We start from the raw sequence: 24,526 nt of genomic DNA, 5'->3' as shown, positions 1-24,526 counted from the left end.
TTTATTACACAATACAATGGCCACCTCCACTGCTTCGACGTCATGGAGGTCGCCCAGCTCTCCGACCTTACATTGACATGCAAATTTAATCTCTAGCCCTGCCCACTTCGCTTTTGACTCTTGTGCTACACCCATCTCAAACCTTTATAACATCCTGCTTCAGCAGCTCTCCCGCTATATTTTTTCCTGCCTCAGCAGCTCTCCTGCTATATTTTTCACCTTATGACGATTGCTTGTGTTGCGATCGAAACGTCGTGATATTTTTATTTTGTTATTATTATTTTTCTATGTACGTGGCTTTACCGAAAGACCCAAATAATATCTAACAAAACTCTTTGATTGAAAATGTAAGAAAATAATAATAAAAAAAACTGCATCAGGGGTGTGGCAATGTGTGCCTGAAAGACGTGGACCAATACAAAAGACAGAGATTGGAAGGTTTTAAATGTGAATTTGGAGAATTCTGAAAATAAGCTGGGCATTAAAAACAAATATGCATTGGGTCAGATAGAATAAAAACGTGAACTCATTCAATCAATGAGAAAGAGCAAGACAATCAGGATTTGGCAGGTAATAGATGGAACAGCTTGATAAAGTAAGTGATTGAGGGAATATTCTTTAGAAAAAAACCAAGAGGAAGGAAAAGCACGACGCTAGATAAAGTTGAACAAGGAATGACATATGGAACAGATCCGCGAAATATACTTCAACATGGAGGTGATCATTGTACTTCTAACCTGTCTACGAACAGAATATTTAATGATGGTGATGATAAAAATAACAGTTGCCAAAATAAGACTTCAGTCCAGCTCCGATAAGGATAAGCGTGCAAGCATAGGGGTCATGAGCACAACGGGATGGGAAAGGAACCCAGAACCCGGGCCAAAACCCCGACGATTCCAGCTCCACAGTCACCACTCCTCTCAGCAGCAGAAATAAGTGATAACAGATATTGTGCCAACAAGGCGAAATTAATTTCCATCGTCCGGTCATTGTCTACACATCCTTCTTGTAACACATAATCACAGAGACTTCCTTGAGGCGGATGCATTATATAAATATAGAAATATCTCATAAATTTGAAGCATATTTATCGGGCAGTCCTCGTGTTATGAACGGGTTCCGTTCCTGAGACCCATTGGTCAGTCTAGACATCTGTGAAATACTGGACATCTCTGAAACATAGCTTAATATCTCATCGGATTTCTCCAGAATGAATAAAGATTCTTATTCTAAAGTCAAACGGTTGCTAAGTCGGAACACAAAACTGTACAGTATTTAAATGAACATACGGTCAGCGTTATAAGATCTGTTACACTTCAACAAAAAAGGGAACAATTGTTAAACTCATAAATAAGAGTAAATATTGTACATTCCTATGTAATACTGGAATAAGAATGTATACAATAAAGAAATTTGTGTTCACTAACTATTTATTTTACCAGGGAAGGAACACTGAGCTATATAGCTCTGATTCAGAAGTGACCTGGCCACAAATGACTTCTTTACGAAGTGGCTTATAATGTGGAAATTTACAGCAGCCAAATACTCTAAACGCATGTCTCGAATAAATATTGTATCGTAAATAAACATTAAAGAAAGTAACATTAATAGAAAATATTCCTGATGCTGGCTTGCTTGTTGGAAGGGGCATAATGAGTACCCACAATTGCGCACACACACACAAGTACGTGTACTCGTGCACAACAACAACAACCGCCATTCGCCACTAAGTGGCGGTGATGTCACCACGACGCTTGTGCCAGGCCATGTGCACCTTGAGGCCACGTGAAGTGTCGAACGCCCGCTGGCAGGAGGTCACGGGGCAGACCCAGGTGCCACGGGTCGACTGACTGAGATGACCAAGATGACTGACTGATGCACCACCTGTGCCCCCTACTGTGCTAACTTGCTGTGCTTTAGCTACCCGGCGCTCCGCTCGTTGTTGTGAGCGTCGCTCCTCCGCCCTCCGTTGTTGGAGGGCGACTGCCTCCAACTGCCTAGTAGCGTCCTTCACGAGCCTCCCCCACAGAGGCTGATCTTGACACCGCTGGTACCAGTCATCGGCCAGTCTACTCAGCTCCACGTCCTCCTATACCACATCACTCCATCTCTTCTCTAGCCTGTGCCACGCCTGTTTAGCCCTCTCGATCCAGCCGAACATAAGCTGTTAAGGCATGCGGTGGCTGGGCATGTGGGCTACATGACCCAGCCAACGCAGCCTTGCCTACCGGAGGAGCTCACCGATGGAACTTTGCCCAGATCTTTCAAGGATTTGTGAGCTCCTCACACAATCCAGCCTGGTTAAACCCAGGATGGATCGTAGGCAGGCCAGCGTAAATGTTTCTAACCCGCGAAGATGCTCCATTAGGGGGGGTCCACATTTCGCAAGCGTAGAGAAGAGAGGGAATGACCGTGGCCGAGAAGACCTGAAGCTTCGTGCGGAGCGACAGACCAGGTAGCTTCCATACACCGCTACGCAACCGATGAAAAGATATTGCCGCTCGACTGATTCGGAGTGAGACCTCTGCTGTTAAACTGGAGCCGGTCAAAAGCACACTGCCCAGGTATGGGAAACTCTCCACTCTCTCCACATTTGCCCCATCACCGATTGGGAGTTGTGGGGGTGGAGTGTCCGATGGTACAAAATACCCCGGCAGGTGCTTTCCAGACTGTACACCATGCAAAAATTATTAATACACTTTTGTATTGTTTGGGGGGGGGGGTGGAATAATGCATATATTTTGCACGGCAAGTTATCTGTGACGTCACATCTGTCATGTGACCCGTGTGCGGAAGCTTAACGGAGTGTGCCAGCTGATCGCGGGTAAAGTGAAATACAAATGTGTTGCAGGTCTAAGGCGTTCTTCGCGCAGCATTGCTTTATCGTCGTTTACTGCCGTACGCACCCTGAAAGTTGTATGTCTGCAGCAAGCGCGTGTATGTGTACCTATGGACGCGCGCGCGTGTGTGTGGGGGAAGCGGTAGTGTAGTGGTTAGCGCGCTGCGCTACAAACCCGGCCTCCCCGGCCACCCGAGTTCGATTCCTGCTCACGGCCACCACCGGTGACGATTATTTGAACCGGTCCTGGGCCTCCCCTAGGTCGACTCAGCCTCAAACGAGTAACTGGTGTGGTGTGAACATCGCTACTGGGGAGACAAAGGCGGCCGGGCGTGGTGCTGGCCACCCACGCCCTCGTGTGCCGTGCCGGCCTTCATAGGTCCTCGCTAACAGCACTTGCCCCCTACAGTCTCACAGGCTACACGGGGGATCTTTGTCTTTATCCTGTGTGAGGGGGGGGGCAGCAACTGCGTAGTGATTCGCGTGCTGCGCTACGAACCCGGCGACCCGAGTTCGATTCCCGCTCACGGCCACCACCGGTGACGATTATTTGAACCGATCCTGGGCCTCCCCTAGGTCGACTCAGCCTCAAACGAGTAACTGGTGTGGTTTGTGAACATCGCCACTGAGGGGACAAAGGTGGCTGGGTGTGGTGAATCCAAGTCCCGGGCGAAGCCGGGCCGTAAAGCGAGTGTGTATATGAAACATCCTGTGGAAAACCCCAAATTAAAATATCAACGAGCAGAATATATATTTTTTTAAGTTGCTAAAATTGCTGTTTTCATCAGTAGGATATCGAAGCATTGCCAAGAAAAACACAACTTTTTTGGAATTGGAAGATTTCACCTTGACAGAGGAAATTAGTGGACATGTTAGGAATTAACACACAAACGTGTAAAAAGTACGTAGCCTTTTGCAGTATGTAGTGTAGTTGTTTTGTCCTTGGTCACCATTCAAATACATTTGAGCAAATGTGACATACCGACAGCAGCATTGAAGCCGTGAGAGACAACTGTGGACTGGTAGTATGTCACTGTTGCCAAATATATTTGTAAAATAAAAATCTATTGTATTGTATGACCTTCATCCAGCAGTGCACAGACAATGAATGGGCCGGTGGTGGTAATAGCCCCCACCCTCCCATCCTCTGGGGGCATGAACTGGCCACCTTGGCTTGTTATTTGCTGTTTTTGTGTACGTTGTTTTTGTTCCTCTTGTGGGAGAGTGTGTATAGGAAAGGAGTACAGATATTATGAAGAGGCAATTTCTGTGCATTTTATCACTCAGGCTTTTCATTTCCACAAAACAAAACAGTAAACATTTCCTACCATTAACTCTCCCTTTGGGAGTTGGGTAAGTTTTTCCATTTTAGGATGGTTAGAAGGGTTTCTTTGGTAGGGGTGAACCTAATATTTTTTTGAATCCACTTTCTTTATCCACCTCTTCAACAGTTTAAAGATCTGGCAAAAATCTGAAGGGAAGGGCGGTGTTCACTCACGCACTGTGGGCCCAAAGCAGAAGTTACCCCCCCCCCCGCACCTTGGATTAGCACAGTTGGCTACGTACGGTGCAAAATAAGTTCAACATAACTCCACTACTGAAATGCACTCTTCATATTTATAAACTCCTCGTGAGATAAAGAGCATCGAGAATACAAAACAATTAAACGGTACGGAAAAAGCTAGGGCAGCAGGGACATTTTATGGAAAAGATACATAAAAGATGTAGACTTATTTGGTTTAGATATGTCAAAACGTATGAAGGCGAACATGTGACCATCATTGGCCTTGCATTGCCACGTGGAAGAAGCAAGAAGTGAAGGTGGACTTTCGGCATCAAGGAAGACATATAAGAGCAATACACGTAGGCCTACAGGAAGCAATTGCCATGACCAAGAGATGTCACGTGATGAATGATGGAAGAGTGACAAAAGAAGAGTTGTGTAGACAATTATGGGACACCATTGTGTTTTTTTATTTACTTCATTGCTGTACTTTTTCGTTTTGCTTTCATATTTTTTTGTGACCTAGATTGCTCTTGCAAATGAGACTGTCCTGGTCTCTTGAGTTCTCACCTTGCTAAACAAATACAATTGACAGATGTAGTAAGATCAGAAGAGAGATGCAAGTTAGAAGAATGTAGCGAAAAAACAAACAACAGAGAAACTGAGACGAGAGTGATGTAGATTTAACATATTTAGGAAAATGAAAGAAATGTGTACGCAAGACATGGCGATATCATACAATAAGAGTGATGCAGACTGCTGTCGGCCAAGATGCTGTAAAATCATAAAAGAGCAAGGTCGACACAACAAAGATATATAATGTGATTAGAGATGAGCTAATGAGATTAGAGATAAGATAAATGTTTGATAAAATGTACAGGATTTATAAAACATGATATAACATAAATACAGATGCTCATCTGAGATATAAAATGAGACATTAATTTAGATGAAATGTATTGAAATGCAATTGTAATGATAATGGAGTGTATCCATGCGGTGTGAGTGGACTAGTGGCCACGGGAGGTAATGACAGGGGAATCAGTTGTGAGTGCGAAGGGACTGGTGGCTACGGGGATGTTCGAGAAGGGAGCGTGGTCAAGTGACAGAAGAGGACGGTGGAGTCTGCCGGTAGAGCAAACGATGTCAAGTGAACGTGTCTTCAATAAAGTGCCATCTCAAGAGACGTGTGTCAAGTCATCATTACACAATATATAGGTTATATATTCATTCAGAATTCTAAAATAATTCATACGATATCTAAGATAGGAGAGAGATTACTCCTATAATCGCCCAGAAATGTGTGTAACGCGTGTGACGTCACTCCACATGCTGGACACCCCCCCCCCCCCCGTCAATAATAACATAATCATGAGCGGGTGCATTTTTACACTAACACGGAAGGTCGAGTGGAAAGATATTTTTTTCCGCAAAGTCGCTTCAAATATGACGTTTATATACAGAAAGTGACAGTAAAAAATAAATATACTCAGCACAGTGCTACATCCGTACGTGACATCACTGCAAAAGAGCCCCCCCCCCCCACTGCCATTACTATCATAAACAAGACATTTTTTAAACGCAAGTTCGCTTTAAATTTGACGTTTCTTTATTGAAAGTCAATAAAATAAATAATTATACGCAGCAACAAAGTGTATTTCGTGTCTTTATTTATTTCTTCAGCACTTGAAACAAAAGGTAAGTCTAATTTTTTGCTTCTCAATTATGATAAAACTAGCTTTACTACCCGGCTTCGCCTGGGACTTGGATTCACCACACCCGGCCGCCTTTGTCTCCCCAGTGTCGATGTTCACACCACAACAGTTACTCGTTTGAAGCTGAGTCGACCTAGGGGAGGCCCAGGACCGGTTCAAATAATCGTCACTGGCGGTGGCCGTGAGCGGGAATCTTACTCGGGTGGCCGGGTTCGTAGCGCAGCTGTGACGTCAAATCTGTCACGTGACATTTGACGTCACAGCTCACTTGCCGTGCAAAAAATATATGCATTATTGAACTCTTCCCCCCCCCAAAAAAAAACCAAAGTGTATTTTTAGAATTTTTGCATGGTGTACAGTTTGGAAAGTACCCACTTGGTAAATTTGCAGTTTGTTGCATGTCGGGAAGTACGCTAAACATTTTGAATAGACACACATTCACACTTTTGCCTTTTATATATATGGACATTGTATCCAATTGAAATTGATTACAACCCTAGCGAGCAAATGCAAAAGCAAATAAAGTATCAGAGCAGTGATTTTTAACTAATTGAAGGTGAGTTAAATGCAGTGCTACAGTGCCATGAAGTGAGGTGTTTTATGACATAGAATCACTCCCATTAATACAGAACAAGAGATTCACACAAAATATCGTATACCGAGGTTTCATTTTTTAAGTTGAGAAAAACATTTTAAGTGCAACAATTCCTAAAATAATTTTTACAATCGCAAAAAAACGTAAATATACATCTTTAATATTACAGCTTCCGTCCTAGGACGGCCAAAAGGCTAATTGAAGGTCAGTTAAATACAGTGCTACAGTGACATGAAGTGAGGTGTTTTTGACATAGTTTGTGCAAGAATCACGGCTATTAATACAGTACTACAGTGAATTTCAGTGAAGTGTTTGTTGACATCGTTTTGTGCAAGATTCACTGCCATTAACACAGTGCTACAGTGAAATGCAGTGTAGTGTTTGATTACATTATTTCGTGCAAGATTCACTGCCATTAAATTTACACCAGATACAATTATACTCCGCTCAATTATTTCGTAAATATTACAGCTTCCGCCCTAGGACGGGCAAAAGGCTAGCATAGTAATAATAGATAGAAACAACAGCTGATAGAAGAGACACGTTCAATAGAAAAATATGCATGCACAAGTGATATAAGATAGCAGAGATATTCAGTAGCGATTGATTTGATTGTCGATTTTATTATTCGCAAAAAAAGATAATTGAAAGACAAACCGTGTCAATAAAAAAGGTGAAAAGGTGTTCAGGTGAGGTTGGAAACCAAAGAGGGCTTATATGGAAAAAAACACCAAAAAAGAACAATCTATATACAAAACAGATTGTTTAATCAATTAAGCAAAGCATACTAATTAAAATTAAACATGTTAAACTTACTTTTTGGTTCCTTCGGTAAAGTCGCGAAGATTTTTTTTTTTTACTAATAGAATACGACGTTTCGATTGCAACACAAACAATCATCATCAGATACGAATGAATGAGAAAAAACAAACCTAGTACATTTATAAATATAATGCAAAACAACACAGAGTCGGCTAACATAACAGTCAACATTCATTCATTCGTACCTGATGATGATTGCTTGTGTTGCAATCGAAACGTCGTATTATATTATTTAATTCATTTGCTTTCTACGTGACTTTACCGAAAGAACCAAAAAGTAATTCTTGCAGTCGCAAAAGCGCCAAATCATGTTCAACTTAGTGTTCGACAAAAAATATGTTTGTTTGTGTGTGCACATATGTGCTGAAATGTGTGTGTGTGTAAAAGTTAGGCTCATCAGGCTGACCCGTAGTCTGTGCTTGAAGTTATTGAGGGAGGATGATATGTTGACAATGTAAAGATAGGAATGCCAGAGTATGGAACCTCTGTATCTGATAGAGAATTGATTATGTGTGGTGCGGCAGTGGGGAGGTTACTGGAGTGTCATGTGTTGTATTAACCTAGAAGAGTACTTTGAAGGGTTTTGGTATGATGCCTCAGAGGTACGTGTGTTTTATAGATAAAGGTGCATATTTGTAGTATATTAATTTTGTATATTGACATGACATTGAGTTTCTTATACATATGGGCCGATCAGGTGAGTACAGCGATATAGATGTATAAAACAGGAGAGGAGTGTATTTATAAAAGAGAGGCAGGTGAGTGAGGCAGGAGAGAGGTCTAAGAAAACGATTTAAAGCCACATGACAGAGAGATATTTCGTTGAAACATAAGTCATTTTGAAATTTATATAGAAAAAAAGCACATGGATGATGTACTCACCTGATCTGGTGTTTGAAGCCTTGCAGACCATGACAATTCTCAATAAATCTAAATGTGGGAGGGATTTTTGAGGAAAAGTTGTTAAACCACTTTTTACAAAGGATGTTGGTATGCTGGAACAAAAATGTGTTTGGTACGTTCGATTTTGGATGTTTTACGACCAAAATAAGCAAAAAAGGAAATGTGCCCCATGCAAAACATTAAAGGCACGTAATTTCTTAATGGGGGGAGATAAAGTCATGATCGTCGTGTCTCACACCATGTTTATAATACCTAAAAACACACTCAACACATCAGAATAGGGCTATCTTTAATTTATGAGTAGAAACTGATTGCTGGCTTTCTACTGTGCTCATCCTATTCATGTTGCTAGTGATGACCTGTGACAATATTTGAGCATCCAATTCAATTATAAACAGCTCCTATGCATGTTCAAATGTCATTTATTTTTCAGCCAGTGGAATTTCTGGAAATTATCAAGTTTTTTGTGAAGAATTGGGTCAGGTTTCCCAAAACTCCCCCCAGAAAAACCAGATGCAAAACAAGACGTGGATCACACTTCCTTTGGGAATGGATTCGGGGATATTTAAATGAAGATGAGAAGGTGTCTCACGCAGTCCCGTTCAGACGTCGTGTATCCTCGTGACTCTACTCAACTCATCAGCGTGAGTGTCTCCCTTTGTTTTCCCGTGTCCTCAGTCTCCTCGTGTCCCATTCACAGAGGGGCCATGCATCTTTTTGGCAAAATTATCTTGATGCTGACTATGATGCATCCTCATCTTTCCATGTCTCCACATGCCTTCCCGTATTTATCTATGTTCCTTTAATTCTGCCCGTGGTTTACATGTATCGTTGTGTCTCTCCTGTCTCCCCGTGTATTATAGGTCTCCTATCACTGTGTCTCCACGTGCGTCTGCCACCCCCTGCGTCTCTTTGTCTCTTCACACATGTATCCTTGTGTCTTTCCTCTCTCCCTGTATCACTATAGTTTCTGCTTATCTCCCTGTGTCTCTTAGTGTATCTTTGTGTCTCCCCGTGTCTTGTTCACAGAGGGACCATGCATCTCCTCGCTAGGATCGCCTTGCTCCTCTCTCTCATGTTCACCATGACCAGCGTCGTCGCCAACGTGGCCAAAACCAACAGCAGCGTCGCACAGCCCAAGAGGAAACGTGCGTACATACACCACACCGGGGAGGCCTTCCCCTAGATCGATTCGGTCTGAAAAATATCAACGCCTTGCTTGGCCGTTGTGGATCTACGTGTGCTGGTATTAATGCTTATTTATATACATGTATATAAATATGTACTCTGAACCAGTGGTGGGATTTGCTCGCTTTTTATCGGCTTTAGTGTCACACTCTACTGGTGGCAAATACTTTCTTCACTGATAGTGATGAGAATAGGGTTTTACCCTTTTTTCTGATAACAAAACAGGTGTTAAGTTGTTAAACACCAAACTGATACCTTTTACAAGGAATCATGTCTGCATTAACTACAATACTTGTGGTCAGAATGCATTGTCGTTGAAACTGATTGGTCCACACCAGAGACAGCTTTGTTGCCAGAAAAAAGGGGAAAATCTATTCTCATATTTTGGTACTGATTTTTTTTCATTTGATGGTGATTTATTGTAAGTGTTTACCACGAGCCTTGACGCAATGTAGACCTTTAGGCTGACCATGCCCTATGAGTGAAACCTCTCTTCCATAGGTTTAGGGGACTTAAATTCTATTATTTAAGTTTCTAGATTTTTCAAATAATCCTGACTTCAATTGTGAGAAATAATATATTTATTCCCTTAAAAAAACATTTTTAGAACGTATATCAACCCGGTCCCCATTGTCTCTATGTATACCAGTTCGGGAAGATTATACATACACATACATTATGTAACGCTTTCCAATATGCGTTTGTTTTCGTAAATATTTCATTTGCAATATGGAAGACGATGGGGAAATGCGTTTGCATTTTTGGAAGTTTTTTCTCCCTGGTTTGTGACTCCCAGTTTTGATCAACTCTTGCTTTTAGGATAAGACCCCAATAGCAACAGAAGTTAATACAAACTTGCGTAGGCAATGAATATATTGATATTTTGGTCAGATTGCATGAGTAAAATGCCATTGTCCGTTGTACACCCTCCTCCGCTCGACCCAGCCAAGTAAGTAAAGTTGTCTCCTGAACTAATGTGCCAATTTATATTTGCTTCATCACACCGGTATGTTGGAGAACAATCAAAATTGTAATCGATGTGAATTGCTCTTTAATATTATAATTCATAATTGAAAATCGTTGTGTTTTTTATTTCATTTCTATTGTTTCTTGTTATTTTCAGTTTTAATTGCGGTTTTTATAGTGTTGGTATATCGTTGGCATGTAATTCACATCAATGACAAATAATTAATTCTTATAATAAATATTTTTTTGCATGTATCATAGGCATAACAATCGATTTAAATCGATTAAAGCCTATGCATGTATATATGTCGAACTTATTTAGCACTGTATGTAGCCAACCATGCTAATGTATCAAATAAGTAAAGATGATCGTGACCGTTGCAAATTCTAATAGTGTTCTGGAAGGGCTAGTAAGCTGAAATGTATCACAATTATAGTGGACTTTGTCTGGTAGGATGGGGATGGTTTAGTTTAATTTGTCTGTGTTTGGGTGATTTGTTTACCTTTCTTGTACTTTGCACTCCTATCATATTTGTTGTATTGTTTGTTGTTGTAATGTTCTTACCTGCCCCTACTGGACATCTGTGAAAAAGAGCTTTATATCTCATACTAGCTATACTGGCTTCGCCCGAGACTTTGATTCTTGTCTTGGATTAATACACGGCCTTCGCGGAGGGTGGGGGGGATGCGTGACGTCAGCAGGCACACTTCGTAACGCTGCCGCATGCGGGTGACATCACAGATGTAACGTCATCGCTCACTTGCCGTGCAAAATATATCCATTATTGCGCCCCCCCTAAATACAAAAGTCTACTTTTATACTTTTTGCATTGTGTCCAGTCTGGAAAGTACCCACATGGCAATACCAGACTAATCTGCAGAAAAGCTCCCCTTTTAAAAATTCGTGATTCTTTTTTGACACGGCGTGATCTGACATGGAGAACTGGCAAAATCGTCAAATAAAAAGAACAGTTCAGCGAGCACTACCTCCAAAACAATACTATATTCTGAGTGAATACAAGAGTTAATGGTTGGGCATATGGCAAAGGGAAAGAGGAGGAATTGCATATCATGCATCGCCTATTCGTTGTGGTGAATGTACAATTGCAGAGCGTGGTAGCAAGACAATGCTAAATTTCGATTTAAAGCTTTCGTGACTGCAGGAATTCATCTTCTTGGTTTTTTCGGTAAAGTCACGTAGAAGGGAAGTAATAAAATAATAAAAATAAAACATAATAAAATAATTATGTTTTATTTTATTATGTTTTATTTTTATTATCTTATTACTTCCCTTTTACGTGACTTTACCGAAAAAACCAAGAAGACAATGCTAGTTTATGGTTATATTAATCATACCATAATTATTCTTGTATACAGTGCGACCAGAGCGACCTCCAGATGACATCATGAAGGCAAAATGTGGATTCACATTGAATGAAATTCACGGTAAGCTTATTCACTCATTCATTAAAACATTGCATCCTTCTACCATTCATTCATTTGGTCGTTAAGACTATCACTAATTGTCTATTTTATCATTCGGCAATTTTTTAATTTACACGTTCTCGCATTCACCATGTACATTAGTTGCATTCACTCACAGGTTTATTTATTTTCTCCTATTCAAACATTACTCGAAATATGTATTAATTCCCTCTTGGGTAGATTCACTTCATCCCTCATGAATTCACGAGCTTATTCGCTAATTCCTTAATTCATTATTTCTCAGATTTAGTGTAAACTCAAATATCCCAAATCAACAAATAACCAAACAATTTATTGTAAATTTCTAAATTCATGTAAGTAAACTAAAGCCTGCTCTGGGTTTTGTAAAAGCCCAAGTCTCATAATGCGAAACTAAGGATGTCTTAGGATTCCATCCAAAATGCTGAACACTCAAAAGTGATGTATATACACTCAAGCGTATTTGGATTGTTAGGATTAAGTGGAATAGTCAAATATTCAAAGAGACCAACTAAGGAATATTCAGCATTCTTAGCTCGCAGTGGAAACGCCAAATATTTGGAAATCCAGGAGCGATCATATCTATAATGTTTAAAGGAGTGGGAGAGACACCACAAGTGAGTCCAATATTGCTCCCTTGCTTGAGGTTTTAGTTGCAAGGGGATTGCATTGAGGATGTTTAGAAATCACTTTAATGAGTGTTTTTTTCCACTTGGGAGGAAACCAGAGTATCTGGAGAAACTTCACAATAGCAAGCGAATACAACTCAATTGTTCGCACAGATGAGATCACCAACCCACTGTATGCACTGTCATCTCGTAGACACGTGGTGTGGCTCTCTCTCTGTCGTGACACGTCGCTCCATGCGCTCCTGTTACAGAGTGCAAGATTAAGGGATGCAACGCCGCGACATCGGAGTGCTCCAATGCCAACGTTAGTTTCTCCGGTGAGTCAAGGGAGGAAAGAAGTTACAAAGGTTGGGCTCTAGAGGAAGTGTCGTGATTGAGTGGGGTTAAGTTACAGGATTAGCCGTCAACGCACATTTAATGGGAATGTATTGATTGATTGTTTAAACCTGACTCTCCGGATACGTACATAGAATAATGCATCTACGAATCAATCATGTTTTTTATAGCATGTACATTATAGGTACATTTGTTTTATAGGTGTAAGTTACCTTAGAAAGAACATGCAAGACAATGCAGAGAAAATGTAGAGTACAGATTAGATGGACAGCACGTAGAAGACAATGCACAGAAGTCATGGAAATGTTATGATTTATATGAAGAAATTACGAATTGTCATTGTATTATCTCCCCACTTCAACCTTGTGCTTCAGACTGCCTCTTTGATAAATGTCACGATGTGAGGATTGAGTGTGAGAAGCCACTCAACAATCACCTGAGTCCTGAAGAAAGTAAGTGTGGCCATAAGGTGCCTTAGTTTGGCTCACTGGGCCTCCTGAATTAACTACGCACCATAAAATAGCATTATTGAATGACAATATTTGTTGTTTGTTATTGTAAAATTGATTATGTTCTTCTACTTTACTTGTGATGAAGTCTGTGAAGGGGATGGCTTCACAAAAGTCGACAACGAATGCCTCAAAACAAAAAGTGCTTCGAAGGATCTGCTCGAAGGTGAATTGCACTCTGAGTGGTCTACAACTTGAGGCGTGTGCTTTAGCCGTACAACTGGGTCACCTAGACACAGCTGTAGGTGGTCTTGAGCAAAAAAAATTGATCGTTTTGAGATCAGCCTCTGTGGCCTAGAAGCAGTAATGTTTGTCGGACACAGCTTTGCCATTGCCGACCCACATGCCTGGAACAGTCCTTGCCACTGCACATCCGAGTAGCTGCGTCGCTGCCGTCATTCAAAAACTAAAACAAAACTGCATTCGTGTCCATGTCTACATATATACGTGTGCATGTATGTACGGGTGATTGTAATTGTACCACCAAGATTCGAAATGAGAGGATAATCAAATTAATCCTGCCATTTTAACCATTTTATTTAATGCGATTAATCGTAACACAAATACATCATTCAACAATCCAATTTAACGATGACAAATAAGACCCGGAGGCCCCGAGCTGCCAGCTATCTATGTCTGCCGGTCAAACCCCATATTGTGGTATGTGACTGTGACCATATGGAATGTCTACATAAATGCTTGCTAAGGAAGAAATGCTGTAAGAAGCTGGACTTTTATGGAATACAGAAGGTCTGGAGGCATGGTTCCAGCTCTTATCACCATGATGGGTAGGTAGATAGTGCTCTACTTGGGGCAGGATAACATAAAATAAGGGGTGTGGTTCTCTTATGAGTTAGATTATGAAGATGATCTATGAGCGTAGGGGTGGAGTATGTAGAAAGTTCCAGTCTGTTATGAGTTCGCCCATTTTTGAACAGGAGGCAAGTACAGTAATGGTGGTAGTATTTGCCTATACCTTCACAGAAGACAAACGCCTGTAAAGGGCATGAACAAAGTAGATGAGTTAGATGTTTTATTTTAACTCTTGTATCCCTTGCACGAACATCATAATCTTTGTCAATCTGCTGCAGATGTGTCAAATGTTTTAATAAGACAGATACCCAAACTCAATAATAATGTGGTCAAGGATCGCAATACCATCAATAACATAATTAGGTTCTTTATATTGTTGTGGTTCTTAACCATCTGTTCATGATCATTGAGGTCGATAATTGGTTTTTTACCCTTTTATCTGGCAACAAAACTGACACCTTTTTTACTGGCAAATGAGGTATCAATGGTGATCATTGAGGTCCTTAATGATAGTGGAAAGGCCCCAGGTAAAGCTGCGTGGTCAGCCCTTCCCTCTTCACCTTGGGATGTGATCGGGATGAGCCAGTTCCTGTTCATCTTTGGTATGACGATGACCAACTCTGTCTCCTACACTCGTCAACGTCTTTATTTGCCTATACGTTTGGGAAGCCTTTTGTATTTGTATGGGCGTAATTTCTATATGGTGCAATGACAAACTAGTCCTTGCAGTCAAGGAATATGTATATGTGATTGTGTAAGTGATCATGTGCATGTACTTACATATCTGTTTATGTTTGCATGCATGTATGTACACGAATGTTGTACCTATGTATATGGTTGCATGTGAATGTGTGTACGTTACTGCACTTTTGTCAATCTACTGCTGGATGACCATACTTCACCACACTAGTCAGTGCGGGTTGAAAGCAGGGAGTGTAGTTATTGTAAAATAACAGCACAATAATGGATGTTGCTGCAATGACTTCTGCTTAGCTTCCAATATCTGACGGGATCAGGCATATTATGGGTAATTTGGTAGGAGGCAAGCATTTGTTGCATCACAATATTGGGGAGATGTGCCACTCCTGACTCGTAAAGCTGGTGGCCTTAAAGTAGCACTGTGTAGTCGAAGACTAACAATGGGTGGTGTAGAGCTATAACTGGGTAGCATAGTAGTATTGTTACAAGGTTTAGTTGTAACAGTGGTGAAATGGAACGGTAATGATTATATTTCAATCTTATATGAATGTTTGTTTTGTTTATCATGACATGTAAAGCGTTACTCTTGAATACAGTTATGACATTTATAATCGAGTTGGTGTCATGGACTTCCACATGGACGAGAATTTGTGTAAACGTGTTATTAATTGTGGGGCCTTGATGTGTGCAGCTTGTAAGGCAGAGAAGTACGTCAAGGTGCGTCGTGAGTGCTTTGAGCCCGTGTGGAAGAAGCGAATCCATGACGTGGGTGAGTGTGCCTTCAACAAACAATACTGAAATAAGAAAATTACACTCATACAAATACACTGTGGTGAAAATTTCGCCTAAAGTTTGGAACGTCTCTCAATAGAATCACTGCTGACATCCAATAAAGTGATACTCATTGTATGGACCTCAGAGCTGATATGTAGGCATATAAGATATACAAGACCCGATGGTCAAGGCATACAAGTGAATAGTGTATATATAGTCATATCATTTACATTTGACAGTGGGATAGTCATTTATAAGATATTTTGCAATGAAGAGCAGGTGTTCTTGTATCATTCCACGTTTTCTTTTGAACTGGATGTCCCAGCTGAAAGTGTTCATTCGCACTAGACAGGTCATCTTGGCATGAGTCTGCAAGAGCCAATAATGAGTGATGCTGCAAATTAATGTGCGTGCATGCATGCACAATTATCATCTTTCTGTTTCAGGAATGAACAATTTCAATGTCCTCTACATGACAAACGAGTTCATCGGTAAGCCTGCTCTTATCCATGGTTGAAATCTGCAATTGAATCAAAACGTTAGATGACTCAGTTAGCTCAAGAGAAAAAAAATACAGCAGCTAAATCAGATTATTGTAGTTTGGAGAGACACCTTCATCAAGCAGTGGATGGGTCATGGCTGATGATGATTATCGTAAATGCAGGTAGACCTCGCTTAGCGGGACCCCGTAGAATGCCGATTTGTTATTGCGCTCGTTGTCCTGGAGATTTTTTTTTATTAAATCAAAATATCTCCAAAGTGCTTACGAGCGAGATCACGCAGCAGTGCTGGCCGAGGAAACATAACCACCCTCATCATTCGTTTTCCAATGAGTGATTTCGGCTGAGCAACCCAGGACTTGGTTAATTGGTAACTGCCAACCTACCACCATCATCTTAAATATCAGTTATTCATATTCTTGGGTCTTTCGGTGAAGTCACGTAGATAGGTTCAAAGAAAATAACAAAAAATAACAAAAAACTACGACGTTTCGATCGCAACACAAGCGATCGTCATCAGGAGGAAAAAAGGAGGGGGAAAGCTGCTGAGGCAGTCTGTTTTAAAGCTTCGAAATGGATGTAGCCCAAGGATCATAAACGAAGTGGGCGGGGCTAGTGATGTTAAAGTGAGACTAATATCGGAAGGTAGGATGGAAACATCACAGCCAGTTATGACTTAAACTGGTTAATAACGTCCTTCCAATGATTGCTCCGTTTGTACCCATCTTCTCGGTTGAAATTGTGTCTGAGTCTATAAATATGGATGGCTTCATGAACGAATTCCTTGCAAAGGTTTCAGTTTGGTGTTTTAGCATCTTAACACCTGTTTTATTGCCAGAAAGGGGAAAAGCCTATTATCAAAACTATTTTATGAGAAAATGGTAAATTGAGATTGTATGAAAAGAGCATTAAAGTACAAATCATAAGAGGAGTGAATAAATAAGATAATGCTGTAACCAGGTTACTTAAAGGAACATTAAAATATATCTTCTGAAACTTGATTGAAGAATAAAAAGGCTTATGTATAAATGGAGAATATTTTAGCCATCTCAAATTTGCTGATGGCATTGTTAATTTAATGAGTGAAAATAAGTCATGCGATAAATCCGGGTATTACATGGTTATGCGTTTTTATAAGAACGAAATGGCATAAATCTGCAATATGGGTTTATATTTAAGATTCATATTTCAGAAAGGTTTTGTTTTACTCACATATTCTAGACTTCATATCCAAGTTTAAAAAAACTTGCTTCATGGATAGCTGTCCTTGGAGCGTTTTCAATCCACCGCGGTGTTCCGAGGATTCCGGTAATCATCGTAAAGTGACAATAATCTGTAAATTATAAGTATTTTCAAATTGGATTTCTAAGTGTTTGATGTCTACTGTGATGTGCAGTCAATAAAAGGTGCATAACTGGTATAAAAATTGAATATTAATCATTAAATGCATTACTGCATTTAAATGCCTTGCTGCCATTTTTATCACTGTTACTAAGGACTGTTGTTGTTTACAGACTGTGCATACATTAAGTGTTTTGAAAATACAGAGGAATGCATTAAGAAACACCATGAGGAAATGGCCAAGAATCCACGTAAGTAAAAAAAGAGTGAGCACTAAAACCGAGATGAGTTTAAACACTCAAGTGAGCTAAAACATTTAAGTGAGTTATAAAACCCAGGTAAACGAAATACCTTTTGAATTCGAAAACCCAGGTTAGCTACACAAGCACCGAAAATCCAAAATCCTGATGAATACAAAACCCCTAGATGTCATGGCAACAATTCTCTATGAGGTGTGTTTTTGGTAGTATTTATGTATCTCTTATATTTCTGTCAGTCAGCCCAAAAGCGACAATGGAGGCTAATGAAGTGTTCCTACATTTCCTTTATTGTACCAGATTTATTATTTTACTGAAAATGTTTTCTTGTTGATGTATATTTTATTATTTTATGTATGGATCAGTGCATTCGATGTTTAACTTTTTACAGTTTTGCTGCTATTGTGTTATACGAATTTGTTAATTCAATGTTACTGATTTCTAAATATTCTGGTCTTGCCCCCAGGTATATATACGGAATTTAGTTTGGAGCACTGTGCATACGTGAGTAACGTCTACCCCAGAGGTGAGGGCTATACTCTACTTTGTCCATGTGATATTTACATACCGAGCGATAAACAGGCATAGTGTGTTCATCAGCATCCACACTGGAGAGACAAGGCAGTGCCTGGCGTACAACCCCACCTGTGTCCTGTGACAGCCTGAGCAGGAGCTTACTAACAGGACTTGGGTTCACAGCCTGTAACGTTTAATCATAGGTTTTTTGGAGATTCTGAGTATATACTGGTTTTTTGTACATATATGTGTGTGGAGAGCAGTAGTGTAGCAGTTAGCATGCTGCACTAACCACTGCGCTCTGAACTCGATACCAAAGTTCGATTCCCGCTCACAGCCAACACCTGTGACGATTATCTGAAATGGTGCTGGGCCTCTGCGAGGTCGACTCAGTCTCAAATGAGTACCTGGTACGGTGTGTAAACATCGCCACTTGGGAGACAACGATGGCCGGGCGTGCTGCTGGCTACTCACTCTCTCGTGTACCGTTCTGGCCTTCATATGTGCTCGCTAATAGCACTTGCTTTAACAGTCTGTTAAAGGCTACATGGGGGATATTGTTTTTTGTGTGTGGTGTGTGCATGTAGATTGTGAGACGCCAAATTGTACAACCACGATGGAGGAATGCTACGGGCTCTATCCGACTCCAAAATCTATGAGTATGTCTTTCCCCTTTTTATGATTTTGGTTGAAAACTTAAAGTTGGACTTTTTGATTACCCTTATTAGATCTCCAAAAAGTTATATTTGAAAAATAATTATTATAGTTTCAGTGATGCCAAAACTCTCCCGAACACACGATGTGGCGAGTCTAGTCGTTTGAGTCAAATGGTTACAATGATGATACTTAGAAAGTGTATTTAGGGTCGGCATGAATATGACCATAAAATTGGATCAATAAAAAACAAATGCTAAAATAATACATCCATCCAGTTGCAGAGAATATTCAAATGAAAGTTTCTCAGTATAACTGGTTAATTAAAGCAATCCTTCACCGATTTTGATTCACCATGTCTGAACAGCAAGGGTTCGCCTCATAAACCAATGCCATTGTAAGAATAAAGTGACGGGTCTTAATTAATTTGCTTTAAAATTACCAAATTTCTGGGAGGCTCATATGGGAAACATGGTGGACTAGAAACCCCTTCTTCTACCAGTCCCTGTATTATTATATAGTCACGCCCAATCAAAAGCTGGCGCCAATTAATCAGTCTCTTACCCCACACAGAGTGACATAGTTATTTCTGAAATTGGCCCCATCTACTCATCTATCAACCATACCCAAATTGCCCTGTCCTTAGCCCGTATCAAGAGTCGATCTTCAGACTCGGGACAAATTTCACATTTTCACAAACGCTTCGGTACACTGGAACAGCGTTTAGAAAACTGATACTTGTCCTAGCCAAACCAAGATGTTGGAGAACTTTTATGTTGTTTATAGTTTATTCACGACTGTAGTTATGCCGGTGTTAAATCTCTTATGTTAATGCATATTTTTTTGCCAGCGTGTCTTCACAGGTTAATGTATTCACATACATTTACATATTCCCACGAGTGTGTGTTCGTGTGTCCCCTGTGCAGTCCCGATATTCGCCGTTGCTGGAGTTGCTGGTCTATTGGTCATTGGCCTGACCATCTTCACCATCCTCAAATTGAGACGGCGCAAAGATGAAGGTCCACCCTCAACACTACTACTACCACTACACCGACGAAAACCACTACCAAACTACTTAAACGACCACCACTGCTGAGCTTCCACCAGCACATGCTAAAACCGTCATTCCTACCATTATACCAATCACATTTACTCCACCACAACTGCCAAAATTACCTAAACCTTGACTACTAAAACCACCACTAGCAAACCACCACCACAATCGCTCCCACCACGACTAAAATCACTCCCTCAATCATCACAACACTCCAGCGCAACTACCAATACGACCACCATCACAATTTCAAAAATCATCATCATCACCACCATGACCAATGCCAGCATCACCATCACCACTCAAAATAACTCAACCACCACCTTAATTAAAACACTTTAGCACCATATTACTTCCCACACTCTCTCTGACCACGAATATTTAACCAATATCCTCACCGCATCCAAACCACCAGGCCTGGCTCAGTGCCTTGAGATGGCCATTATGAGCCACTTGAGACCAAAAACCAATCAGCTCCTGCATTTAAACCTGGGATTACAGCGGTGTTATTTGGTGCATAGACATGGCCTTTATGTGCCTTCTGTTAGGGACAACCAGTCCATAGTCTTTAACTGCAATGTTCTGCGTCACCTCCATTGACACACATCTTTGGTCTCCCTGTAGGGTTTGTACCTGTTGCCAAGTGTTGAGAAGACAGCAGCAACTGTTTTTGATGGAGGGAAGAAAAACACGCGAGGCTTTACCGACAGCGGAGGGGCTCCCCGCATCTGTGCGGGTCGTGGGGGTCATTTGATTATTCTACATTCGGGTTGGTGAAGGCTAGGGGCATAGACATACAGCTATGCACCACGTTGACACGCAATTACCTTTAATCCGTTTTATGCATGGTGGTTTCCTATCCAAGCAATATCCAGGCTCAAATTTGCTTTGCTTCCAAGATCCAATGAGAGTGGGTGCATTCTCAGTGACTTGGTCATAGCTTTACTTGATATGCACTATTAATAATAAAGACAATACTCAATATTTAGGAGCCTAACACTAATATACCGTATGCACGAATAAAATGCTTCATTTTTCCAACATAGTTTACTGTATTGAAATATAATTAGTTTTGCCGAATGCATGTGCGGATATTTTAGAGTAACATTTTTAAATCTTCAAGCAATGCGGTATGACTTTGCATAACGATAGGTGTTGCTTGATTTAAATTAGCTTCAAACAATTGTGTTAATATACTGTATGTTTGAAAACATTAGACACTGTATTCTGTACATAACTTACACTTAAGGCCGTAGTTGCAGTGGTTGTTGTTTAACAGGGTCCTTGGGACACCGTTCATTGCCAAGCGTCCACCTTCCTTGTCACCCACTCTCCTCCGTAAAAAAAAACCCCAACAACTTCAGTTGACTTGCAGGCGCGCTGTTGTAACGACGCATAAGCAAACACTTTAAAGTCTTTCTAGATTTGAAGCTTTCGTGACTGCAAGGATTCATACTCTTAGGTTTTTTCGGTAAAGTCACGTAGGTAGAAAAAGTAAAATAAAAAATAATAGAAGTAATAATATAAATAAAATAATTATTATTAATAATAGAATAAAATAATAATTATACCGCATTGCTTGAAGATTTAATAGAAATAAAAGAATACTTATTATTTTACTTCTATTATTTTTTATTTAAATTTTTCTACCTACGTGACTTTACCGAAAAAACCTAAGAGTACTTTAAAGTCTTCTCATGAAGCAAGCTTGAAGCCCATTTGTCGTCATCCCATTCACACAATCTGCGCTGACGGAGGCAAACGAGGTCTCGTGAGGGCGATGGGGTAAAGATTCTACCAAGTCTCATGCAGAGAGGTGCATTGCCAAGTGCAATTCAGGCAATGGGGACTGAACCATCTGCCTTGTATACATAAGGGTCCCTTAAACGGCGTCAATTGTTCCGACGCGAGAAAAGATACCACGTAGAAATCAAACTTTTTCCCGTTCACTGCGGCCTTCATTATGGTGCATTAAAAATTAGGGTGTGTGTATAGTTCTACCGATCTCCGTAAATTTATTTTAAAACGGAGCTATAACGCCTGTGAGAAATTAAAAGCGTATTGTGTAAAATGCCGACTCGAAGTTCCCTGCACACAATACGCACTCGCCCTCTGGTGGTCATTCCGAGAATCGTTGAATGTTGAGTCCCCGCACCCTCTGTAGTAAAGGTGCAGGCTGTGTAATGACATGCTCGCGCCACTGCTAGCGGAAGGGCTTCCTCGTGCAGTATTATTCATTTATTGGGCCCGATTCACGCGTCTGGTCCAATGTTGGTAAAAGCGCAGCAGCAATGAGGCACAATTCATCAAGGCGTGAACCTGGCCCATGCTTCACATTGGTGTATACAGAATCATTCATTCTGGAGATGTCCAGTCGTGGCTGGTCAGAACGTTAACACAAAACAAACAATGCAAAGCACGATATGAGTGTAAGGTAAAGGAAAGGTAAACAAATCACTTAGAAATACATACAAATGACACTAAACAATTAGTTTTTTTTTTATCTTACCAGGTAAACCTCACTTAGCTATTAGCTTCTATACTATTTGCTTATTTTTCAGAAGTGAAAGAGTGTGCGTTCTGTTACCCCCAGCTGACCTGAGATTACTTATTAACTTAACAAAAACCGGATGAATAATAGACAACACTGACTAATCGCTGTCGGTAGTTCAAGGTTGCTGTTAAGCTGCCCAAGCCTCAACATGTAGCATTAATAACACGTGACGTGTGACGCGCGAATATAAAACGTATTGCCTTTAAAACAAAGCCATAATAAAGTGACGTTTTTGTAAATGCTGACTTTCAGTCTCACTTTACTTTATCGTGCTAGTAAGAACCTGATCAACTTGAACAAGTATTCAATGGTGGAGGCCATTTGTACCTGTGTCATAGCCAATTCGCGTTTTTAATGGCAACAAAACACTCGCCCACAACCGACCGACGCAATTTGAGAGCCTACGCTAATTTGCCACCTGGTAGTATTTGTGGAGTTGTCTGAGCGCCAGGGTGAGTCTCAATAATGTCCTTGAGTAGCAGCAATTTCCCGTCTCCCCGTGCCTTAATTTAAATGTGACCGGTCCACCTGTATTTTAACTCCCCTCTGCACGCATTTCTTATATCACGTTTATTTTTGCACATCCTTCTACTCTATACCCGCCTGCACGATCTTTTTTTATCTTTTGTTATAAACTCGTTACTTTTACCCCATCAAAAATAGGTCGCTACATAAATGATGTCAGTACAAATAAAATGTCAAAACTCTGTGCTGCAACATGATTTTACACGTAAGGGTGTAGTGTTGCGGTGGTAAATTTTTCACGAAAGACTTGGGCGACCGTTCGCCTCCGTAAAAAAAAAAACTTTAAATAAAATTGCAGCCGCAGCTTCGCCAGGGAAACCGAGCCTAGCCTTATGCTAATGAGCTCATTGCGTCACAGGGCCGGGGCTCTGCGGACTCAGCTGGAGCCAAAGCGAACAGAAGCGTCGCTCCAAAACGAAGTGGGAGACGGTCCTTGCGACTCCATAATTCCGGTACACACGAAGGCACCGCTGCAATAACGCCGAAAGGAACACTTTGAAGGATTCTCTATGGAGCTTCAACACCGTTTTTGGAAATCCCGATCCACGCAATCTCAGCTGACGGGGCGAACCAAGTCCCGCCAGAACGATGGGTTAACGAATCGACCAAGTGTCACGTAAAGAGGGTCATTTCTCAGTGCTATTCAGACACTGGAGACTCCACCATGTGTCTTGTATACAGAGGGGTCCCTTAAACGAGAGCAACGTCAACTACGGGAGATTGGGTTTCAAATTAAAAGTTGGAAATATTACTGCATACAAATTAAACATCTTTCCTGTTAACTGCGGCCTTAATAACAGTGCATTCAAAATAAGTGTGCGTATAGTTCTACTAATTTCAGGAATTTGTTTTCAAAATAATTTACTGTATATGTAATGCGCTGGTAATTTTTTGTTAAACGTATTGGTGCAAAATGCCAACTGGAAGTTCTAACACTATACACACTCGCCCTCTGGTGGTCATTCAGAGAGTTCCCCCCTCCCCTTGCAGTAAAAAGTGTTCAAAAGTTCGTATGAAGACAAACCAACAAATAGGTTAGAAAAAGTTTGCTGGAGAAACGAGGGGAGGGCAGGTGGGATGGACATCAAAAGGAAATGCGGTCAGCTAGCTTGTACAAGAAAACAAAATACGTTTTCATACATGTGTAGTGACATAGCACTGACTGTTGTACAGCAGCTGCAACTGCAGGTGGGCACTTCGCGCATCCGCCGCTGAGAATATACGCAGGTGTGCGGGTGTGCCGGCAGGGCAGAGGAACTGGGCCAAGGGTCATGGTAGACCTCGTGAGGAAGCCTCTGGAACCCTTGGCAGGGTTTGAGAAGGGAGACGTGGCTTGGCTCTGCCCTAGCCGCGCCGAGGGAAATAA

General features: G+C 40.9%; 1 protein-coding gene across 1 annotated transcript; it reads left to right on the top strand.

Annotated features, from left to right (window-relative positions):
• The first annotated feature begins 8,944 nt into the window (after positions 1 to 8,944).
• LOC144932242 (uncharacterized) lies at positions 8,945 to 22,842 on the top strand. The gene is made up of 13 exons (XM_078856186.1): positions 8,945 to 9,025; positions 9,411 to 9,529; positions 11,913 to 11,981; positions 12,880 to 12,945; positions 13,339 to 13,416; positions 13,562 to 13,639; positions 15,677 to 15,754; positions 16,206 to 16,250; positions 17,774 to 17,851; positions 18,324 to 18,383; positions 18,961 to 19,032; positions 19,954 to 20,046; positions 20,706 to 22,842. Exons 2-13 carry the CDS (start codon positions 9,418 to 9,420, stop codon positions 20,729 to 20,731), a joined length of 855 nt encoding a protein of 284 aa, XP_078712312.1. The 5' UTR covers positions 8,945 to 9,025; positions 9,411 to 9,417; the 3' UTR covers positions 20,732 to 22,842.
• The last annotated feature ends 1,684 nt before the right edge of the window (positions 22,843 to 24,526 follow it).

This window comes from Lampetra fluviatilis, chromosome 5 (genome assembly GCF_964198595.1).
Source record: "Lampetra fluviatilis chromosome 5, kcLamFluv1.1, whole genome shotgun sequence".
Taxonomy (NCBI): Eukaryota; Metazoa; Chordata; class Hyperoartia; order Petromyzontiformes; family Petromyzontidae; genus Lampetra; species Lampetra fluviatilis.
The sequence above is the reverse complement of the archived record's forward strand: the minus strand, read 5'-3'. Positions and strand labels throughout refer to the sequence as shown.

What these genes read in the sequence shown, in the direction of transcription:
- LOC144932242 (XM_078856186.1), top strand. Translation starts at nt 9,418, where the DNA reads ATGCATCTCCTCGCTAGGATCGCCTTGCTCCTCTCTCTCATGTTCACC. An exon ending in GGAAATGGCCAAGAATCCAC is followed by an intron (nt 17,852 to 18,323) that starts GTAAGTAAAAAA and finishes TCTTGCCCCCAG; the next exon opens with GTATATATACGGAATTTAGT. An exon ending in GAGACGGCGCAAAGATGAAG is followed by an intron (nt 20,047 to 20,705) that starts GTCCACCCTCAA and finishes GTCTCCCTGTAG; the next exon opens with GGTTTGTACCTGTTGCCAAG.